The sequence below is a fragment of the Symphalangus syndactylus genome, chromosome 7 (genome assembly GCF_028878055.3).
Source record: "Symphalangus syndactylus isolate Jambi chromosome 7, NHGRI_mSymSyn1-v2.1_pri, whole genome shotgun sequence".
Taxonomy (NCBI): domain Eukaryota; kingdom Metazoa; phylum Chordata; class Mammalia; order Primates; family Hylobatidae; genus Symphalangus; species Symphalangus syndactylus.
Window position 1 is genome coordinate 66,957,498 of NC_072429.2, and position 22,392 is coordinate 66,979,889.

General features: G+C 35.6%; 1 protein-coding gene across 7 annotated transcripts in view; it reads right to left on the reverse strand.

The window, feature by feature from the left end:
- SNTG1 (syntrophin gamma 1) overlaps positions 1-22,392 on the reverse strand; it is an 870,442-nt gene that overhangs the window by 193,080 nt on the left and 654,970 nt on the right. For all 7 annotated transcript variants that reach the window (XM_055286457.2, XM_063643316.1, XM_063643313.1 and 4 more), the window contains one exon: positions 563-601. In XM_055286457.2, coding sequence (XP_055142432.1) covers positions 563-601 — 39 coding nt within the window. The remainder of the gene's footprint in view (positions 1-562; positions 602-22,392) is intronic.

Below are 22,392 nucleotides of genomic sequence, written 5' to 3' on the forward strand. Positions count from 1 at the left end.
ATTTAAACATTTTTATGATTAAAATTAATGTGTAATTTATGTATCATTTATAAATAGCTATCATAGATATTTAGATTTGTCAATGGTTTCAAATCAAAGTTGATATCAATAGTAAGAAGTTTACAGAACTGAATATTCAAAATTATTTTTGTTCTATGCATTAAATTAGACTAATTTGAAATACTGTCAGCAAATTGTGAAAAATCCATTTGAATTTTGAGATAAATTAAAAGTAGGTCTCTCAAAAGTTAAGATATACTAAAACTATCATATGTAAATAAAACTCTAAGTTCTTCAACAATGTATTCAAATAAATATAATTATTTTGTAGAAACAATAATTTTTGACTTAGATACACATTTTAAAAGTACGTTTTAATATAAATAGAGGAACCAATATATTACATAATATGAAGGAGATAGCTGAAATGTATGTTTCTCACTGAAGGTAGTAAATAACAGTACCAATTATTTCTGTCTAGAAATCAGGTAACATTATCTTCTATAATCAATAAAATTAAAGAAATATGTCATTTAGCTTTCCAAGTATGCTTTGATCTTACCTGCTGGTTTACAGGAAAGTTTCTGTTGATTTTTTTAATCTGCAATGATAAATAAATAATAAAAGTGAGAAGAACAATAGATGGTAACACAAGGTCCCCAGAATTTTTTGCAGATTATTTTTAGTGAGCTAATATATACTAATATCCTATTTTGATATACTGAAATCATCACATATAAAACAACATACATAAACAGATTTTTTCTTTTTAAAATTGGCTATCAAAATTATCCTACACTTCTTATGTAAACATTTTGGAAAAGATTTCCCTTTAAAATTTTTTTAACTTGGAGAAACCAAAAGCCTGTGTTCAAACAATACTAAATGATTATCTATCAAGAATGTAGAGTGTAACTTTCTGTGGTTTATTTTTTGCACTTTGAAATTATATTATATCCAATTTGTTTTAGCACTCAAGAGAACAGGGAAGTGCAATATCCAAACGCTAAAGGATAAAGTATGTGTGTTGAACATTTTCAGTCAAGACTCCAGATAGAGTTTAACATTTACTTTAAGAAAATTTAATCAATGACATTTTATAAGAATTTAAAGTAGGTCTCCAGAGAAAGCATTTCCTCTGTCATATGCCATGGAAACAAACTTTAAAAACCTAATAAAAATGAACATTAGGTTTGGATAAAGGACATTACACAAAGTCTTTCTTCAACAGTGCTTTTGCTAAATGAAATAATTACCTTCCAATAGCTTTACAGAGAAACTTAAACATGCTAACTCTGTATGGTATACACTTATAGCAGAAGTAATGCAGACTATTTTCATTTATAAATCATACTATTGACTTATTTTATTTTGTCCTTTTTTAGTTCCCTTTTGTCCTACTGACTAGTTTGAAATAGCAGGTCATTTAAACAGAAAAAGTACACAAAGTTGGAAAACCAACAAAGGTCACATCTACAAGAACAGATTTACTAGCAAGATATTTCTCACTTAAAATGTAAAAATAAAAGAAAATTTGAGAATATATGTGTGATCTGAGCAAGGTTAGGTACAGAAACCATGTACTTCTTACATTATTATAATCATTTCAAAATACCTTTTGGCTTTGCTAAGGAATGTGCTAAGGAATCTCTGAACCTACTCATATATGCCTTCAGCTAAAATCAGCATAGCCTGGAAATACAGATGGAAAAAGCTGATCTCTAAACATCTTTTATTAATCAATTAAAAAATCTATACTGAGTACTTTGTAGCAATCTACTTTTTGCTAGTTCATATGAATTGTTATAAAGAATTCTAAAATTCAACTAATATTTTATGTGGGCCCTTGTCTTCAATAATGTACTATGTAGCTTTGTAAACTGCAATGTTTTTTTTAATATGAAAAAAGTCGGAACCATCTTTCTAGGAAACTTGAAGATCAGCTATGAAGGTAAACACTTCATGATAGAGAGTAGTGGTTGAGCAAAACACGGGATAGAAAGTAGTGGTTGAGCCAAACTTCTGAGCCAAGCACAGAAGTCTTGTCCTGCTAACCCACCCTTGGGAGCGGTTGCAGAATTGAGATGTTTTCTCCCACAGAGATCTACTTTCTCCCCCACTAGAGTGTTTACTAGACCATCAGAATTATTTACCTGTGAGGAATTGTTATATTATCATTTTTTGTTTTTGTTAGTTTCCCTTAGTACATACCTGACTCATCTTGGAAAAGATCAACTTATTAACTGATATGTGAATGTTACCATCTCTATCCTTTGAATGGTTTATTGCATAACATTACTACTATTAAAATAATAAAATGTATGGTGTATTTCCTACCATGGCTCAAAAATAAGGCAAGAAAGTGGGAGAAATTTAGAATATAGACTATATTATGATATATTTTACATTAGAATATCTGTATCAAAAATTAGAAAACAAAAAAGAGGTAGTATATTAATGACTAGAGAGAATGACGAGACAGTGAGACATACCAACAACTAGAATAAAATGTAAAAAGCAATAATAATTAATATGTAAAAACTATGTTTGAAAAATATTAAAATGGCCTTTAGAAATTATGTGTAGATTGTTTTTGTAACGTGGAGAATACAAGAATAAAATAATAAAGTAGAACAAGGCATTAAGTCAATTATTGAAGAAGTAATATTCTTTAAAGTGGAAATACTAATAAATTGTGCTCCTCTTAGTCAAATGATATCATCATAACCTTTCAAATACTTCTTCTCTGTAACTTCATAATACTTTATACTTGAACAATTTGTTATCCCAGGATTATGTAAAAATATTCAAAAAGAATGAGTCAATGCTTGAATACTGCTGTGTGTAGTATTAATAGATTTATTTGGCAAGAAAATAACTTGTGTAAGCTGATTTCTACTGAAATTTGTAGCTTTTTAATTGTGTATTAGGGTAATATAATCTATTCATGTTTATTCATGTTTCAATGGAAATATAAACTTAACTAACCAAACTACTGACTGTACAGGAATGGAAGGCGGGTAATCAAAATGGGGAGTGGGATGTCCAGCACAGAAAACTCCATCTGCCTGTTACCCTCACTGTGGCAGCAAGAAATGTGCATCCATTGTATTCAGGAATTTTTCCTGGTGTTGTAGATACAAAATAATTCCTTGTTAAGATTTAAAATCTGTACACACACCCAAATCCATTTTAAAGATAATTTCCACCTTTCCTGTACCAAGTGGAGTATAACCATATAAAATGTTCCATTTCCTAGTACTTACACTAACATTTTAAAATAAAACAATAACTAAAAATAGGTCGAATTAGAACATTACATATCTTTAATTTTTTTTTTTTTTTGAGTGGGAGTCTCATTCTGTCATCCAGGCTGTAGTGCAGTGGTGCAATCTCGGGTCACTGCAGCCTCCGTTTCCTGGGTTCAAGCGATTCTCCTGCCTCAGCCTCCGGAGTAGCTGGGACTATATGCACCTACCACCATGCCTGGCTAATTTTTTTTTTTTTTTTTTTGTATTTTTAGTAGAGATGGGGTTTCACCATGTTGGCCAGAATGGTCTCGATCTCCCGACCTCGTGATCCACCCACCTCAGCCTCCCAAAATGCTGGGATTACAGGCATGAGCCATGAGCTTCTTTTTTTCTTTTTCTTTTTCTTTTTTTTTTTTTTTTGAGACGAAGTCTCACTCTTGTCCCCCAGGCTGGCAATCTCCGCCTCCTGGGTTCAAGCAATTCTCCTGCCTCACCCTTGTGAGTAGCTAGGACCACAGGCATGCACCACCACACCCGGCTAATTTTTGCATTTTTAGTAGAGACAGAGTTTCACCATGTTAGCCAGGTTGGTCTCGAACTCCTGACTTCAGGTGATCCGCCCTCCTCGGCCACCCAAAATGCTGGGATTTCAGGCGTAAGCCACTGCGCCCGGCAGAGCCGCTAATTTTTAACAGTCTAACATTTTTAAATATACACACACAGAGAGTATAAAGTAAGTGGAAAAATCACAGCAATTAAAACATATGTAGCATATACCGAACTATTTATTATGCTAAACAATAATCAATATATCCAAAACTTTATAACACTGTGCATTCATTACAAATGCTTATGGTGATAGTTACCGATTGATAAGATACGATGCTTACAAAATGTTCTAGTTTCAAGGCAGTTCTATGCAGTATTTTAAAAATTACATATACACACATATATATGCATACATACATATGCATATATATGTATGTATGCATATATGTGTGTTTGTATATTAAACATAAATATATACATTTATATATGCATATATATATACACACATACACAAAGATCGATAATTTGGGCATACATTCAGTCTTATAAATTTAGATTAATGTCTGTAAGCATGAACCGAAATTGATTTTATGTTTAATATGCATACATAAGTAGACATATGTGTATGACAATGACACTGACAGTTATAAATATAAAATTCTAACAGTTTTGTTTTTTATTTAGAGATTATTACATGAATGCTTCCTTTGCTGCTTTGTGTTTTATAATTATTGTTATTTTGAAATATAACTTTTATCATTAGAAAATAAAATTAGTTTAATCTTTACTTTTTTTAAAAAAAAGCTGTCCATTATTTAAAACTTTGAAAATCTAAAATGCCATCAAAACAACCCCCAGAATACACATTTTTCAAAAACACCTGTTTTATTTTCCCTCTCTCTAGCTAAACTTTTAAATCTTTCACAACATTTTAAAGGCTTATAACGATCCTCAGTCCTCAGTAATGTGTGTGTGTGTGTGTGTGTGTGTATTGATTAAATGAAATGAAGACAGGAGAGAATGTCATTATTTACTTCTAAAATCTTTTAATGACCATCTACCAAGTGTGACTCATGGTGATAAGTGCTAGAACATGGAAATGAAAGATCCCATGCAGAGACAATGGCATAAGGATGCTCCCTGTACAGAATCCAAACAATCCAAGGAGGCTGCAGAGGGGAATGAGGATAAGTTCAACACAGGAGCTAAAATGTAGTTGCATAAGACTTTGTCAGGCTGTGCAGTCAGAGAGATCTGGTGCTGAATTCCAGCTGTAATTGTTACTAAATATCCTCAGACAGACCATTAATTATCAAATATCTAGATCCCTTCATTTGTAAAACATCAATAATGACATTAACTGCATATATTTGTTGGAAAAATTGACAGGAATATAGAGCTCAATAAGTAGTGATTATAATTAATATAAAGTAAGCTTAAATTCCCTTTGAAGGTAAGAAGTACATTTTAAAGAATGCTGAGCAAAGATGTCTTTCCTACACTGTAGTTTGCATACTCCCTTCTATTTTCTTGTCAACTCTAGACTAGGATTTGCACGCTCAGGTGCCAAATGGGTGACAATCATGTGTGAATCAGGCTGGGTGGGGAATGAACAGATAGTGGGAAAATGAATCCATTGTTGCTTTCTCATAAGTGGCACTGGTGGAATATCCTAGTGCTCATCAATTGGACATATTAATAACATTAAATAACATTAATGGAGTTAATAACATTAATAACATTAATATCAATAAGGCAAATTAAAATTTAATTAGAAAACCCAAAAAGATACATTAATTACAATTTAAATTTATTTTTAAAACATGGCATTAATCATATGATTAATACAGTGTCTGCTATACTATATAGTCAAATATTAAAAAATAAATATTTTTAGTAATAAGATGCATTCATAGAGCAAAGTTTTAAAAATTGTCTACTCTTGGTAGTAATACTATTTCCAAATAATGAAAATTCTAAATTCTCTGCATCATTTTAAGACCGATCTTCAAATAAGACAAATCAGCGTTTTTCAAAAAGACGTTTTCCATGTTACACTTCTCAGAAACCAGTGCTAATTTTATGTTATCGGAACAATTTGTGTTATAAGTAGCTAAAAAGGAAGTATAATTTTGACTAAAATTAAGGCTGTGTTTGAACTTGAAGGCTTTTAGAGATCAAAGGGCATAATTTCTGTCCATATCACAAAACCGGCTGCTTTTGGAGCAGAGTTATTTAAGCTATTAATCCTCTGGCTGTAAAAGGAGCAGAATGGCTTAGACCAGGGGTGCCCAACACATCACTCTACAAAATCAGCAAGAGCTATAAATGACCACAAAATAAAATGGATTCAGATACATGAAGGCCACGTTAAGCCTTTTAAAAATGAAAAACAGAAGATAAATTCATAAATTATATTTATCTCTGCTTGATTTCTTGGAAACTCACTTTTCAGCCAGCTGCCAAAGCATACGGTCTTGTTTTCTTGTGTTCTTGTTTCAGGTAGCAGACAAGTAAGTTCTATCTATGAAAATTCTGTATGAATGACTCAGAGCCAATGCCTGCCCCTTCTTCCCAAATACTGGCCTCAGGCTTCCTTGACTGAGAACACTTTCCATTCCAAGCACTTTGGGCTTTCCAGGCAGAGAGAAACAAACAACGCATGGACCCAGTGCCCACCCCGGTCAGTGGCTGTTCAGCACGACACAGCAGAAGGGCAGCTCCATCTGCAGGGACTTCATCGTGTTTGACTTGCACAGTTGTGGTCAGTGCCAGATCACAGTAAGAAGACTGGTATTCTTCTCCTACAGGCACACTAATGCATCATCCTTCCACCACCAAAGTAAATCTTAGCAATCATGTTTCTTTCCAGATACTGTCTAAACTAAAACCTAGAGGGCTACCACTGTTCAGGCGCTGTGCTGGGATATGCTTGTGACAGCAACATTGTTGTCTCTTTCAGGAGCTAGTGTGGACTCTCTCAGTGTCATCTAGAATGCACCATTGCACTGCAACCCAAGAGACAGTGGGAAACTCCAACTCAAAAAAAAAAAAATCAGAGAAATGCAAATCAAAACCACAATGAGACACCATCTCACACTAGTTAGAATGGTGATCATCAAAAAGTCAGGAAACAACAGGTGCTGGAGAGGATGTGGAGAAATAGGAGCACTTTTACACTGTTGGTGGGATGTAAACTAGTTCAACCATTGTGGAAGACAGTGTGGCAATTCCTCAAGGATCTAGAACTAGAAATACCATTTGACCCAGCCATCCCATTACTGGGTATACACCCAAAGGATTATAAATCATGCTGCTATAAAGACACATGCACACGTATGTTTATTGTGGCACTATTCACAATAGCAAAGACTTGGAACAAACCCAAATGTCCATCAATGATAGACTGGATTAAGAAAATGTGGCATATATACACCATCGAATACTATGCAGCCATAAAAAAGGATGAGTTCATGTCCTTTGTAGGGACATGGATGAAGCTGGAAATCATCATTCTCAGTAAACTATCACAAGGACAGAAAACCAAACACCGCATGTTCTCACTCATAGGTGGGAATTGAACAATGAGAACACTTGGACACAGGAAGGGGAACATCACACTCTGGGATCTGTCATGGGGTGGAGGGAGGGGGGAGGGATAGCATTAGGAGATATACCTAATGTAAATGAGGAGTTAATGGGTGCAGCACACAAACATGGCCCATGTATACATATGTAACAGAACTGCACTTTGTACACATGTACCCTAGAACTTAAAGTATAATTAAAAAACAAAAAAAGAAAAGAAAAAAACAAATCTGATGAAACTTACCTGACCTCTAGCAGAAAAAAAAAAAAAAATGCTCAGCATTTTGCTATTTACTCACAGTTCCAGGGGATTTATAGACACTTTGAAACTTTATAGAGACTTCCAGCAAAAAAAGAAAACTCATATTACTGCATAAGAAACATTTTGTTTGACCTATTTCCTTCCATTGGGTAGTAAAATGTATTGTGAATATCCTTCCTCAGAGAGGATGACTATCGCAAAAAGGAACTGAGGCTGAGTGATATGTCTATGACAGAGGGCTTTGCAGATCCAAGAATTTTTGATGCTAGAGTTGTTTTCTATCATATAAATTGGTTTAATGGCTCATGTATTTTCTTTTTTTTTTTTTTTTGAGTCACACTCTGTCGCCCAGGTTGGAGGCAGTGGTGTGATCTCAGCTCACTTCAGCCTCCGCCTCCCAGGTTTAAGCAATTCTCCCACCTCAGCCTCCCAAGTTGCTAGGATTATAGGCGCTGCCACCATGCCCTGATACTTTTTTGTATTTTTAGTAGAGACAGAGTTTCACCATGTTGGCCAGGTTGGTCTCGAACTCCTGACCTCAGGTGATCCACTTTCCTCGGCTTCCCAAAGTGCTTAAGATTACAGGCATGAGCCACCACGCCTGGTCTCATGTGTATTCTCAAAGAGCATACCTAGATTCAGAATGGTGTGACCTACACAAAGGAAACAAAATCTAAGTAGTGTTAAGTTCTTATTTTTTTTAGAACATAAAATATAAAATCCAATTTTTTTAAATATCAGTTTATTTCATTTTATGCTGCAATTGTGATAAGGAAACTCAATGGGTCATTCTTATAATTATCTTTAATTTCTAGAAAACTGTAGGCTCTTTGAGCTTAGGAATTCTGTATTCTTCTATCTTTTAATTCCCAAAATATGTGATTTTAGTTCTATGAATGACCCAAAACATAGAACAGAAAGTTAAAAATTACACTTTTGTGTAGTATTTACTTAAAAGGACATTCATTAAAATATGCTATTCAAAACCAAGCCTAGGTCATCATATTTGCTTAAATGGGAACCTCCAGACTTATTCAATAAAAAAAATATGTTATGCTTGAATTTCTGTGTTTTTCTAGAATCGCATTGGAATATTTTCTGCTAAAAGAAAAGTTGCAGTACCTCAGATAAATCAGACAGGGTGACACTTTCAGATGTATAGTACATGCACACACACACACACCCACACACCCATGCACACTAAAAATGTGACATGTGCTGAATTATATCTTTATTTCCTCTATACTACTTATCAGTATCGAATAACTGCTTATTTTAATATTTTTTATAATTTATTTGCTCCCCTCATTAGAATGTAAGTTCTAGATCACAGACTTCTGCCTGTTTCAGTCTATACTGCGCCAACTTGCACCTAGAGAAGGCCTAGGTCTTAGTAGGTGCTCAATTAATATTTGTTGAATGAATGAAGACAGAGACTAGCTCAGTTACAACAAAGTTAAACTCATGAATTTGAAGTTTAACTTTGCCTTGAAAGCTAATCACTTAAAAAGCAAAACAAACAAGCAAGCAAACAAACAAACAAAATCAAACAACCAAAAGCCCTCTAAGTTCTTGAGTCTTAATGTCTATAGTGTGAAACCTGCAGATACTGGATAATTGTTTTTGTCAGATCCAGACAAAATAGGGCTGGGAAGACATGAAGGAGAGGGAACTCATGATTACATGTCTGAGAAAAGAACTGTTTCCAAGGACTCTCTAAAACTTCACAAGAAATTTCTTAACCTCCTTCAAGCATCTTCTCCTTTGCATGGCTTGCAAATTTTGCACGTATACTTATGTTTGTATGACAAGGTCTATCACTAGACATTCTTTAGTACTTTCATATTTTCAATAAGATGCTTTGCCAAGAACACTTGCCTAGTAAGAACATCTCCAACAACGAATTGAGCTTGAGCCTCTGAAACCAAAGAACTTTGTTTCTAAGCAACTTATGTAATCCCCTCCCATTGTGCCAATAAAAGCTTCCATTTCCCCTTCCCTCACTTGATACTCTGTGGCATCCCAGGTTTTAATCCTCATATTTCATTCCTGAGTAAACTCAATATATTTGGAGATATTAATCTCTAATTTTTTTTAGATTGACAATAGTAATTCTGATGGCTTCAAAATGTAGAATTCATACCATGCATACAAGATTTGAAAGGAATATTTATAATTTAAAAGGAAGTTCTTATATTACAATAATAATTGTTTCTGGGCTGAAATGAAACATGGAGAGAGAGAGGTATTTGAAGTATCAGTAGAAAAGGTAGGGTAAATATGATGAAATTTAAATTGATTTCCGTTCAAAAAAGAGATGCAGTCTTATGAAACATGACCATAGAGTTTATTGATTCTTAAATATAACCTTCTCAGTAGGATTTCCTAGCATCTTGTCACTCCTTGTCACTGGTGACTTCTGCAAGTGATCTACCTCCTTTAGTTGCACAGCAGATTTTGGAATTTAGTCATCCCATTTATCATTTAACACAAAAGAACACCATAAATGCAAGTGCACATTCTTGTAATTTTATGTGCTCTTGATAAGATGGGGATGATTAAGAATAATATTTTAGGTTTGTCCTTCTATTATATATGCACCTATTGTTTCTACAGTAGCATTTTAAAAATGTAAATTTGAAATGGCCATTTTTTATTTAAGTAATTATACACTGTTCATTACTTCAGAAACAAAAGAGCAAAATCACATATAATTCAAATCCTTCCACATCCTGGCCTGTGTGTCTCTCAGGAGTCACTTCTGCATCAGGTCCTTGTATGTATGAACTCCAGGATGTAGGCCCTGTCCTGCCACAGCACAGTGTCTTTGCTCATATTCACTCTCCCCAAGCCCACTCTATTTGTCCATTCTCACTCTATTAATAAAGACATACCCAAGACTGGGTAATTTATAATGAAAAGCGGTTTCATTGACTCACAGTTAAGCATGACTGGGGAGGCCTCAAGAAACACAGTCATGATGGAAGGGGAAGCAAAGATGTCCTTTGTCATATTGTGGCAGCAAGGAGAAGTGCCAAGCAAAAGAGGGAAAATCCCCTTATAAAACCATCAGATCTCCTGAGAACTCACTCACTATCATGAGAACAGCATGAGAGTAACCATCCCCATGATTCAATTACCTCCCACTGGGTTCCTCCCATGACACATGGGGCTAATGGGAACTATAGTTCAAGATGAGATTTGGGTGGGGACACAACCCAACCATATCATTCTGCCCCTGGCCCCTCCCAAAATCATGTCTTCCCATTTCAAAACACCATCATGCCCTTCCAACAGTCCCCCAAAGTCTTAACTCATTCCAGCATTAACTCAAAAGTCCAAGTCCAAAGCCTCATCTGAGACAAGGCAAGTCCCTTCCATGTATAAGCCTGTGAAATCAAAAGCAAGTTAGTTACTTCCTAGATACAATAGGAGTACAGGAATTGAGTAACTGCACCTGTTCCAAATGGGACAAATTTGTCAAAACAAAGGGGCTAAAGGCCTCATGCAAGTCCAAAATCCAATAGGGCAGTTGTTAAACCTTAAGTATCCAAAATGATCTCCTTTGACTCAATGTCTCACATCCAAGTCATGCTGATGCAAGAGGTGGGCTCCCATGGCCTTGGGCAGCTCCATCTCTGTGGCTTTGCAGGGTATAGCTCCCCTCCTGGCTGCTATCACAGGCTGACATTGAGTGTCTGTGGCTTTTCCCAGCACAAGGTGCAAACTGTCAGTAGTTCTACCATTATGGGGTGTGGAGAATGGTGGCCTTCTCACAGCTCCACTGGGCAGTGCCTATCCCACATTTCTCTTCTGCACTGCCGTAGCAGAGATTATCCATGAGGGCTCCACTGCTGCAGCAAACTTCTGCCTGGACCCCGAGACATGTCCATACATCCTCTGAAATCTAGGCAGAAGTTCCCAAACCTCAATTCTTGTCTTCTGCGCATTCACAGGGCAAACACCACATGGAAGCTGCCAAAGCTTGGGACTTGCATCATCTGAAGTAACGGCCTGAACTGTGCATTGGCCCCCTTTTCTTTTTTATTATACTTTATGCATTGGCCCTTTTTAGCCATAGCTGGAGCAGCTGGGATGCAGGGCATCATGCCCCAAGGATGCATATAGCAAGGGGGCCTGGACCAGGCCCAGAAAACCATTTTTCCTTCCTCTGTGACTGTGATGGGAGGGGTTGCCATGAAGGTCCCTGACATGCCCTGAAGACATTTTCCCCATTGTCTTGGTAATTAACTTTCAGCTCTTCACTACTTATGCTGATGTCTGCAGCCTACTTGAATGTCACCCTAGAAAACGGGGTTCTCTTTTCCATTGCATTGTCAGACTGGAAAATTTCCAAACATTTATGCTCTGATTCCTCTTTGCTGTCTAGAAATTTCTTCCATCAGATACCCTAAATCATCTCTCCCAAGTTCAAAGTTCCACAGATCTCTGGGGCAGGGGCAAAATGCCAGCAGTCTCACTGAATAGCAAGAGTGACCTTTACTCCAGTTCCCAACAAGTTCTTCATGTCCATCTGAGACCATTTCAGCCTGGACTTCATTGTCCATCTCACTATCAGCATTTTGGTCAAAGCCATTCAACAAGTGTCAAGAAATTTCCTAACTTTCCCACAACTTTCTGTCTTCTGAGCCCTCTAAGTCTCCAGGAAGTTCCAAACTTTCCTACATTCTCCTGTTTTCTTCTGAGTCCTCTAAACTGTTCCAAGCTTTAACTGGTACCCAGCTCCAAAGTCCTTCCACATTTTCAGGTATCCTTATAGCAACACCCCACTCCTGAACCAATTTACTGTATTAGTCCGTCTTCACACTGCTAATTAAGACATACCCAAGTCTGGGTAATTTATAAAGGAGAGAGATTTAATTGACTCACAGTTCAGCATGACTGGGGAGGCCGTCAGGAAACAAAATTATGGCAAAAGGGGAAGCAAACACATCCTTCTTTACACGGCAGCAGCAAGGAGAAATGCCAAGCAAATGGGGAAAAGCCCCTTATAAAGTCATCAGATCTTGTGAGAACTCACAGGCTATAATGAGAACAGCATGAAGGTAACCATCCCCATTATTCGATTACCTCCCACAATCAGGTCCCTCCCACAACATGTGGGGATTATAGGAACTATAATTCAAGATGAGATTTGGGTGGGCACACGGCCAAATCATATCACTCACCAAAGCTCACTTTATCCCTCTTTTATTTTTCTCTCCCTCTTTTTTTCCTTCCACCCTCCCTTGCTCTTGCTGTCTCTCTCTCTCTCTCTTTCTCTCTCATCCTCTCACTTTTTCACCTAGCAAGAATCTGTTTTATTTTCATGTTTAGCTGAGGCACACAGAGATTAAATATCCTTTAATTCACCCTGAAATTGGCACCAGCTAATTTAGTCTGACACAAAGGCTATGCCCAGGTACCACATAATCGAAACCATATCTGCCATGAAAGCTTTTCTGAGGACTCAGAGAGAATGTCCAGTGACTTTCTCTTTGGGTCTACATTTCCATCTGCTATTCCTCTTGCTGCATGTGTTTACTAAATGCAGTGTAATCCTTAAGAAGAGAGATGTGTCTTATTCATTTTAACTTCCCTCAGTCTAGCAGAATGTCCATATGACCCTAACAAGAGTTATCAGAAAAAATTAGCTATCTTTTGAGGTAAACTGTATGCCACTTTTATCTTTTCAAACGCTTTGAGGATTCTAGCTCTAAATAAACATAATGCCATTTTCTCTTTCTGTGCTCTTGGTGCTTTGCAGCTTATCACTGAGGACTGGACTTTGAAAATCTGTAACTGGTCAGGCTTCTTAATTCTTCTTTTACTAGAAGCTGATTTAACCTCTTTCTTTGTATAATCTCAACATCTTGTAGTTTGTTAAAGAAACCTGATTTTCTACTTTGTCAATGATTTCAACATAAGTAAAAGAACAACAAACACTGCAACAATAATGGAAATCATCAAATTAGTATATTTTCCTGACTAATGAGGGAAGTTAGTGGACACACTCTTGCTTTGCCAACATATAACACAGTGTTCCATATTTATTATGTTTTCTAAAAATGTATTTTATGTCAAATCTCAATGTATAAACATTTAAAGAAGAACTAACACCAATCCTTCTTCAACTTTTCCAAAAAATAAAAAAGGAGCATTTCCTAACTCATTTTGCAAGGCCATTATTACTCTGATACCAAAGCCGGACAAAGACACCACAAGAAAAAAGAAACAAAAAAATTATGGACCAATATCCTCAACAAAACACTAAGAAAGTGAATTCAATAGCACATTCAACAGTGCAACAGCACATTAAAAAGATTATATACAATTATCAAGTGGGTTTTATTCCTGGAATGGAAGATTGGTTCAACATATGAAGATCAATCAAAGTAGTTCACCACATTAACGAAATGAAAGCAAAAAGCACATAATCATCTCAACTGATGCAGAAAAGGCAATTGACAAAATTCAACACTCTTTTATGATAAACACACTCCACATAGTAGAAATAGAAGGAAACTACCCTAAAGGAACATAAGCCATACATAAAAACCTCCAGGGAATATCATATTCAATGTTAGAAGACTGAAACCTTTTCCTATGAAAAGGATAATATGTTCCTATGTGATCAGGAACAAGACAAAGATGCCTGCTTTTCACCATATTATTTGACACAGTACTTCAAGTCCTAGCAGCTGTAATTAAGCAAGAAAAAATAAATAAAAGAAAGAATTGAAAAGGAAAAAATAATGTTATCATTGTTCATAGATGATATGATCTCATATGTGGAAAATTCTAAAGCTTTATCCAAAAGTAATTGTTATAATTAACAAATTTAGAAAACTATCTGATTACAGATTCAACATGCAAAATAAATTGCATTTCTATGTAATAACTGAACAATCTGAAAAGAAAACATAACATTTTTATTTATAATAGTATCAAAAGTATCAAAGAGAATAAAATACTTAGGAATTAAGAGGTGAAATTCTTATAAAATGTAATCTACAAAACAATTCTTAAAAAATTAAACAAGACAAATAAATGGAAAAAATTCCATCTTCATAGATGTGAAGACTTAATATTATTAAGATATCAACACTACTCAAGGGAACCCACAGATTCCCTGCAAACCTTATCAAAATTTCAATGAGGTGTTTTACAGAAATAAAAAATCTATCCAAAAATTTGCATGGAATCTCAAGGGCCCTCACGAATTGCCAAAACAATCTTGACAAAGAACAATACCAGAGAACTCATATTTCTTGAGTTCAAAACTTCCTACTACAGTAAACTATGTGGTATAGGTCTAAAAACAGGCACATAGATACATAAAATAGAATAGAGTCCAGAAATAAGCCCTCATATATGCTCAAATAATTTTTAACACAGGTGCCAAAACCACTCAATGGAAAAAAGACAGTTGTATTAACTAATGATTCTAAGAAAACTGGAAATTCATATGCAAAAGCATGAAGCTGGACCTTCCATTACATTATATTCAAAAATTAACTCAAAGACCTGAACATAAGACATAAAGCTGTAAAACATTTTTGGGATGCATGCAGTTGGCATCCTGAAAGAAAAGCAGAGAGAGAATGGAGTAGTATGGAAGAGCTGAGAATTTTCCAAATGGATAAAGCCATTAATCTACAAATTTAAGAAAATCTACTGACTTTGAGCCCACCATAGTAAAACTGCTGAAAAATAAGGAAAGGAAAAACAATTGAATACAGACAGAGGCAAAGAGGAACTATTTCAAGGAAACAAAATTAGGCTGAAAGAAGTTTACTGGGAGAAGATATGAATGAACATTTCTGTGATCTCTTCATTTAGAAATATTTTTTAGAAATTTCCAGAAATAGTCTATGAGATTCACATTTGAAAGACCAGTACATGTTTGAGGAATACAGAAAAGGAAACACAGACTCACATTTGGTTTGTCTCCTTGTGGCTCACACTGTTCCACTGCCGACCCTGCACACTAGCCCTACAGGGGACACACAATCAATCGATGATACAGAGGTAGCAGCAGTGCCCTCATGGAGAGTCATCCAAACCTTAAACCCCAAACACCTGCAAGAAATTTGGCACCCAACATGCAGATCAAAGAAGTAAGGGCCTCGGGCTTGCTACTTTGGTATGGTGGAGTCTGGAAAACAGAAAAGGAGCTGAGGTGTGTTTGGGCATGCTACGCAGTCACTCAAGATTCCACCCACAAATGTAGAAGAAAATGATAGCTCTGTCAATTGTTATTCTCACACTGTTATTACCTTCATCAGCAGGCATATTTTAGAAGTAGGTGTATTTGGCCTTGCGATGGACTAATCAAATTCAAAGAAGGTCATTTCAGTAGAAAAGTTAATGTGAACACTACATAAAAATAAATATTCAAAAAGTGGGCTATTCATAAAGCCCCCATAAACAAACTTGAAAACAAGAAAACATTCCAAAATGATTAATAGCTCCACTATATAATAAACTCTTCTTAAAAATACATATGCTCTCCTTCATAGCCGTAGGACTGAACAGACTAGATTTGACATAATTGCACCACCACACTCAGTACCTAGTGCCCAGAGTGCCAAACAAACATGACCAAACAGAAAAGGACATCTATGTAAGAGAAAATTCATAAAAATGTGAAAATGTGAAATACCACTTTTGCATATGATCAAATATGAATAGATTAAAACCAATAATGTGATCTTAACCAATAAGGGCCAAACATTGAACAGCATGTTAATAGTTTCACACATTGTTATCATGTTACATAAAGTCAAGCTAGGTTCATGAGAATAAAAAAATTCATGCTCTTATGCAAATAAATAATCAGCAATGTTTTCACTGACTAGTACACCAAAAAATCCATAGGCTTTCATTGGATTAATAAAATATTTTAAATTACTTACATGTCAAATATTAATCCATTCATAAGTTATTATATCATATTCACAAAAAGCCAAACATCTATTAATCCATTAAGAGTGGGTAATCTCAGAATATGATTACTGTTCTGAGGAAGTGTTTATGATCATATATTAACTTAACAAAAGATAATACCGTAAACATAGGAAGCTGGCAATTTTGTTTTATATGTGTAAAGAAAAATACACATTTTCAAGTATATGTAATATATACTTATAAAACATTAATATTATACTAATAAACCATTATTGTTGCTACATGTTTCACTTTAATGTTTTTCTGCACTTTACTATATTTCTAAAGTAAAAATATAATTAAGGCACATGTTTAAAAAATATCTTTTACCAACCATAAGCAAACGGAATTCCATGCTTTATTTCCAAAAGATAAAAATATCAGGTAAATATAGATTTACTCTTTCAGAAACTGGAGTTTGAATAGTATTTTTAAGTGAAAGAATATACTAAATACCCAAGATGAGAATAATCTTCATATTCTGTTTGAAATGGAATAGTAAAAAATAGTATTTTAACATACTTATGCCTGAGGCTGCAGTTTTTTTAGTTTTTGCAATCAGACCTTGGTAATGACCTTGAGCAGTAGAATATAAATAACTTCCACATGCTTAGCGTTCCAATAATGGAGCCCTAGGCATAAATGGTTGAGATGTTACATGTAATTACTGAAAATAATATTTGCTGAATATCATATATATTTTTCCAGACATTAAAAAATATTAGAATTAAGATCATCCTATTTTATTAAGAACTTTTACCAGTTATTCTTCCTTGTTATTTGATTCTATCACGTTATTTTTTTTTCTTACAGGAATCACTAGCATTAATGAAACCTTACATTTAAAAACAGTTATTAAAGAAATAAGACTATTATATATAAGAAGTATACTTCTATGTTATTAAATTTTAAGTTAAATTAAATAGAAAACTTTTTCATTAGACATTTTTTATTGGAACTATGATTTTAAAATTTGAATATTCTGTTTCTAAAACATGGGGACAAATATAAAGTTATGGAATGCATATATTACAAATCAAACAATTATGTTTCATACTCAAGAAGTGAAATGATGAGAATTATCAAATTACTAAAATTTATAAACTACATAGTTGTCAAAATTAAATATCTGCTTAGATATTATGGACAACATTTAAAGGAATAATATTCACTTTGAGGAAATCCTTGGGAAAATAACAAATACGTAAACTTTTTTTTCTTAGAAACTCATTCCACTGAATGTTAATAATGGTAACCTGTTAAAGTGGTTAAAGTAAGTTCAATTATTGTAGATCCATTAAATAGAGCAAGTTTTACAACTGATTTTAATAAAGATCTGCTTGGAATTAATTTACTTAAAAAATTTAAGAAACAGAAGTGCACATTTGTTTTAAATATTGTCCTGTTTCTTAAATCCCTGAATTTTGTTTATTAACTTTTAGCACCATTGATTTAGCAGTAATTTGTAGTGTACTTTCAGTAATAATAATATTCTCTTTTGATAACCTATTTAGACCAGAAGGGAAATTCAATCAAATTCAGATATTGCTTTAAAAATATTCCTCTTTTCCGAATTTAAATGCCCTTAAGGATAGAATTTTTTAAAATTAGGTTGCCAGTTTAATCAAAGATCTTATATGTTTAAATTGTATCTTAACAATACCAATTTTTTAATTTCCAGCTTTCATATGCAAGACACCTTGATGACTGGGGGGTGTGCTCTCCAGATGGATGATGCAGGATGCTGTTTACCAGGGTATATTTTCTGGTGAAAATCAATTTTGAAGATTTAACCAAAAAGCTAGAAACATTCCTCCAATTTTTTTAGAGATGTGTGGCCAATGCTATTTAACAAATGTGTTAGGACCTAGAGAGATCATTATTCTATAGATATAAATTCACCCGACAAATAATGACATTAGTGTGAGGACACACGATGACCATATATCACCTCTAACTGTTGAGAAAACTCTACTTTCACCATGAGGAGGGAAGAATTTAAACATGACTTTTGCTTCTAGATCTCACATTTCAACTCGTATTTTTCCTTTTATGCCCTTTTACTTTGGTTATTTCTCATGACTATGTATAAAAATTAAAATCAGTCCATGTTGCTTTTCAAAACATATCCATTAGTAGTAAATCAATGCCTTAGGATGATTAGATATTATATCTGAATGAGCTTTCTTAAACTTTATTTTCCTATAACAAGAATTATCCAATTTTATCTGTCTCAGTCACCATTTTAAGATTAGCACACGCACACACATACAACTGTGAATCAGGAGCCTGAAAGTAGGTTGCAATCACTCACAAATATCTATGGGTATATGTTCAGTGTCGAATCATTCATTTTTGCATGAATTCACCAAATATCAGAAATGACTCCCTCTCTCTCTCTCTCTCTCTCTATATATATATATATATATATAAAATAGGTGGTAGAAACAAACGTGCAATAAATAATCCTAAGTCTCTGAGATGACTATTATAACAAGATGCTACAGGAGTATGAGAAGAAGGGGAATCTTCTCATAGGGACAGTTGTACCCACCTAGCACAGTCACCGTGGGCTTCAGGAAATAATAAAAATTGTTTTTTGTTTGTCAGTATTATTTTTAGTCATAGGTGAAGAAAATAGTTTTACCATTGCTATATTATTAGCCAGTATTCTATAAATGAAATGCAGTGTTCATACATAAGAAGCTCAAAGCACCCTCAAGTGACATGTGTGTCCACCTCTGCTCCCTCATCAAGGGTCCTTGGCTTTGAAGCTCCATTTTAGAATGAGGGGTTTCTAAAACATGTTCAGTGGAGCAACTGCCCACTTAAAGTGATTTCTTTTGTAATTTTCTAATGGCCTTTCGTCTACCTACTTAACACAATTCACTTACACCTCTTTACTCCTATGCCTGGCAGGAGGTGAGAGCGAATCACCTAGGGAATATTCAGTATTCTGCAATAAACATTTAGAGGTGAAAGGTGTTTCCTTAGTCCTGCTTCCGTAGAAATAGAATGTGAGGCAAAGTCCCACATGTTAACAATTGATTAGGGAAGACATTTGAGCTTAAGGAACTTAGGGTCATAGGTGAAGGCCAGCAAGGCAGGCCAGCAGAAAACAAATATGAGGTGGGAGTTCTCGGATCCCTGAACTGGCCTCAGCTTCTCAGTGAAGCACTGCTTCATCAAGTGTGCTTTCGCTCTGGGGCCTGTGCCATCACTGCACTCACAAATCCAAACAGCTCATCTATTGAGCAAGAGTGAGCAAATTTATCAGCAGGCTGTTTCTTTGCCCTGGTCTTTCACTGGACAAAGTATGTCACCTGGGGATCAATTACCCCACATTCCTGCTGTGTTCTCTTGAGCCCGGGGCAGGAGGCAGGTCCCAGGGAGTCAGCTTCTGTCTCTTTGGGTGTGATGAAGGCCATGCTAACTCCAGCCCTAGGAACTGAAGGAGACTACGGGGTGGCCCCTGTGCAGTCATAGTTCCAGGGCTGCTGAAACACTAATAGCTGGGGCTGCCCTGGCCAGAAAGACAAGCAAAGCAAAGAGGGGCCTGGGGGCAGGCAGGCAGGGCCCACTGGACAAAAGGGTGGTGGGGGCAGATGGAAGGAAACCATGTTCAGGAAAACTGCTCCATTCTATTATGACTTCATTATTTATGACAGATGCTGGCGAAGGGGTGGAGAAAGGGGAACCCTTGTACACTGGTGCTGGGAGTGTAAATTCGTACAACTACTATGGAAAATTGTGTGGAGGTTCTTCAAAAATTAAAAATAAGAGCCGGCGGTGTGGTGGTTCACACCTGTAATCCCAGCACTTTGGGAGGCTGAGGCAGGCAGATCACAAGGTCAATAGACTGAGACCATCCTGGCCAACTTGGTGAAACCCTGTCTCTACTAAAAAATACAAAAATTCTACAGGCACGGTGGTGCATGCCCACAGTCCCAGCTATTCGGGAGCCTGAGGCAGGAGAATCGCTTGAACCTGGGAGGGAGAGGCTGCAGTGATCTGAGATCATGCCACAGCACTCCAGTCTGGTGACAGAGCAAGACTCCACCTAAATAATAATAATAATAACAATAATAATAATAATAATAAACAAGGCTGGACGTGGTGGCTCACCCTGTAATCCCAGCACATTGGGGGGCCAAGGCGGGTGTATCACCTGAGGTTAGGAGTTCAAGACCAGCCTAACCAATATGGTGAAACCCCGTCTCTGCCCAAAATAGAAAAATTAGCTGGGTGTGGTGGTGTGCACCTGTAGTCCCAGCTACTCCACAGGCTGAGATAGGAGAATTGCTTGAACCCTGGAGGCAGAGGTTGCAGTGAGCCGAGATCGCACCACTGTACTCCAGCCTGGTGACAGAGCGAGACTCCGTCTATAAAATAAAATAAAATAAAATAAAATAAAATAAAATAAAATAAAATAAAATAAAATAAAATAAAAAATAAAATAAAATAAAAATGGAACCACCATATGATTCAGCAATCTCATTAGTGAGTATATATCCAAAGGAGAGGAAATCAAAGCAGATGTTTTGGGTTGTGGTAAATAAAAATCAGCTGATAATTTCTAATATTAAAACTTGTTAAAAAAATTAACTTCTGGTGAGTACTGTTCCAAGCTACAAAGCAGGCTATTGTACTGAAATATTTTACTTTCCTGACATAATTCTTGAAATAAACTCTAATTATATAAAACATAAAAATACGATTGTCAAGAATCTGAATGCAGTGCAGTGCCCAAACTTGCCCTTGCTTTTATTCTGACTTAAATGACTCTCTCTGCAATTATTTATTTCACTCACGCTAACCCATTTTTGGTTGGCACCTGTTTGTCTGACATTCACATTTTGGTGGATAAAGAATAACAAGAATAACAATGCAGACAAGCAGACAACAGTACACTAATGCTAAAAAGTAGACTTTAGGACTCAGAAATGTCAGCGGCTATAAAAAAGGAAGAAAATGTCAGCTTAAGTGACACCCATGCCTGTCAGCACCACACTCCACAACCTTTAATCACAGTCCTTAGTTCATTTTTGGTAAATCTTCTGTGTTAGTCTTTATTCTGTCATGATTTTCAATTCACCTACAAGCTTTGATGAGCCTTTTCAATGTGGCAGACAGAATAGAGGGTTTTTTTGTTTTGTTTTTTGTTTGTTTGTTTGTTTTTTGTTTTTTGATTTTTTTTTGCTTTTCACAACCAACGCTTTTATGGAAAAAAAATGATTTTTTAACTTGCAAGTGGTAGTACAGCAGATCTCTATGGATTAAATATATAGCTCCCAAACAGTTTTTTTTCACTTCTGCACGTAAGTGTGTAAAAATATAGGAAGATGGGTGAAATACCTGTAGAATAAACTCTAATAACTGATTAAATTATTTGTGTGTGTGTGTGAATCCTGAAGGGCTGTGTTCATCCCATAGAGGGACTGGCTATCCATGCTTTTTCTTTAGAATTAATATATCTTCCGTATTAAGCAATGTGGTAAATACTACTGACTGACTGATCCAGATACAGAGGATAGGAAAGTTAAGTACTGGCCAAACTTGTCTTACCCCACCCCATAAAGAATTGTCATGGATTTTGTTAAACAGAATGAGAAGAGCTACCGAAAGGGTTTCTGGGAAATTTTCTCTTACCTGATACAAGGGGACAGATGTGGCTGATTCTACTCATCCCTCTTCCTTTTCTTTCCTTCCTGAAACTGAAGTGATGTTTGTAGATGTTGTCGCCCTCCATGACCAGGACTTGAAGGCCATAAGATAAAAGCCAATACTCTACAG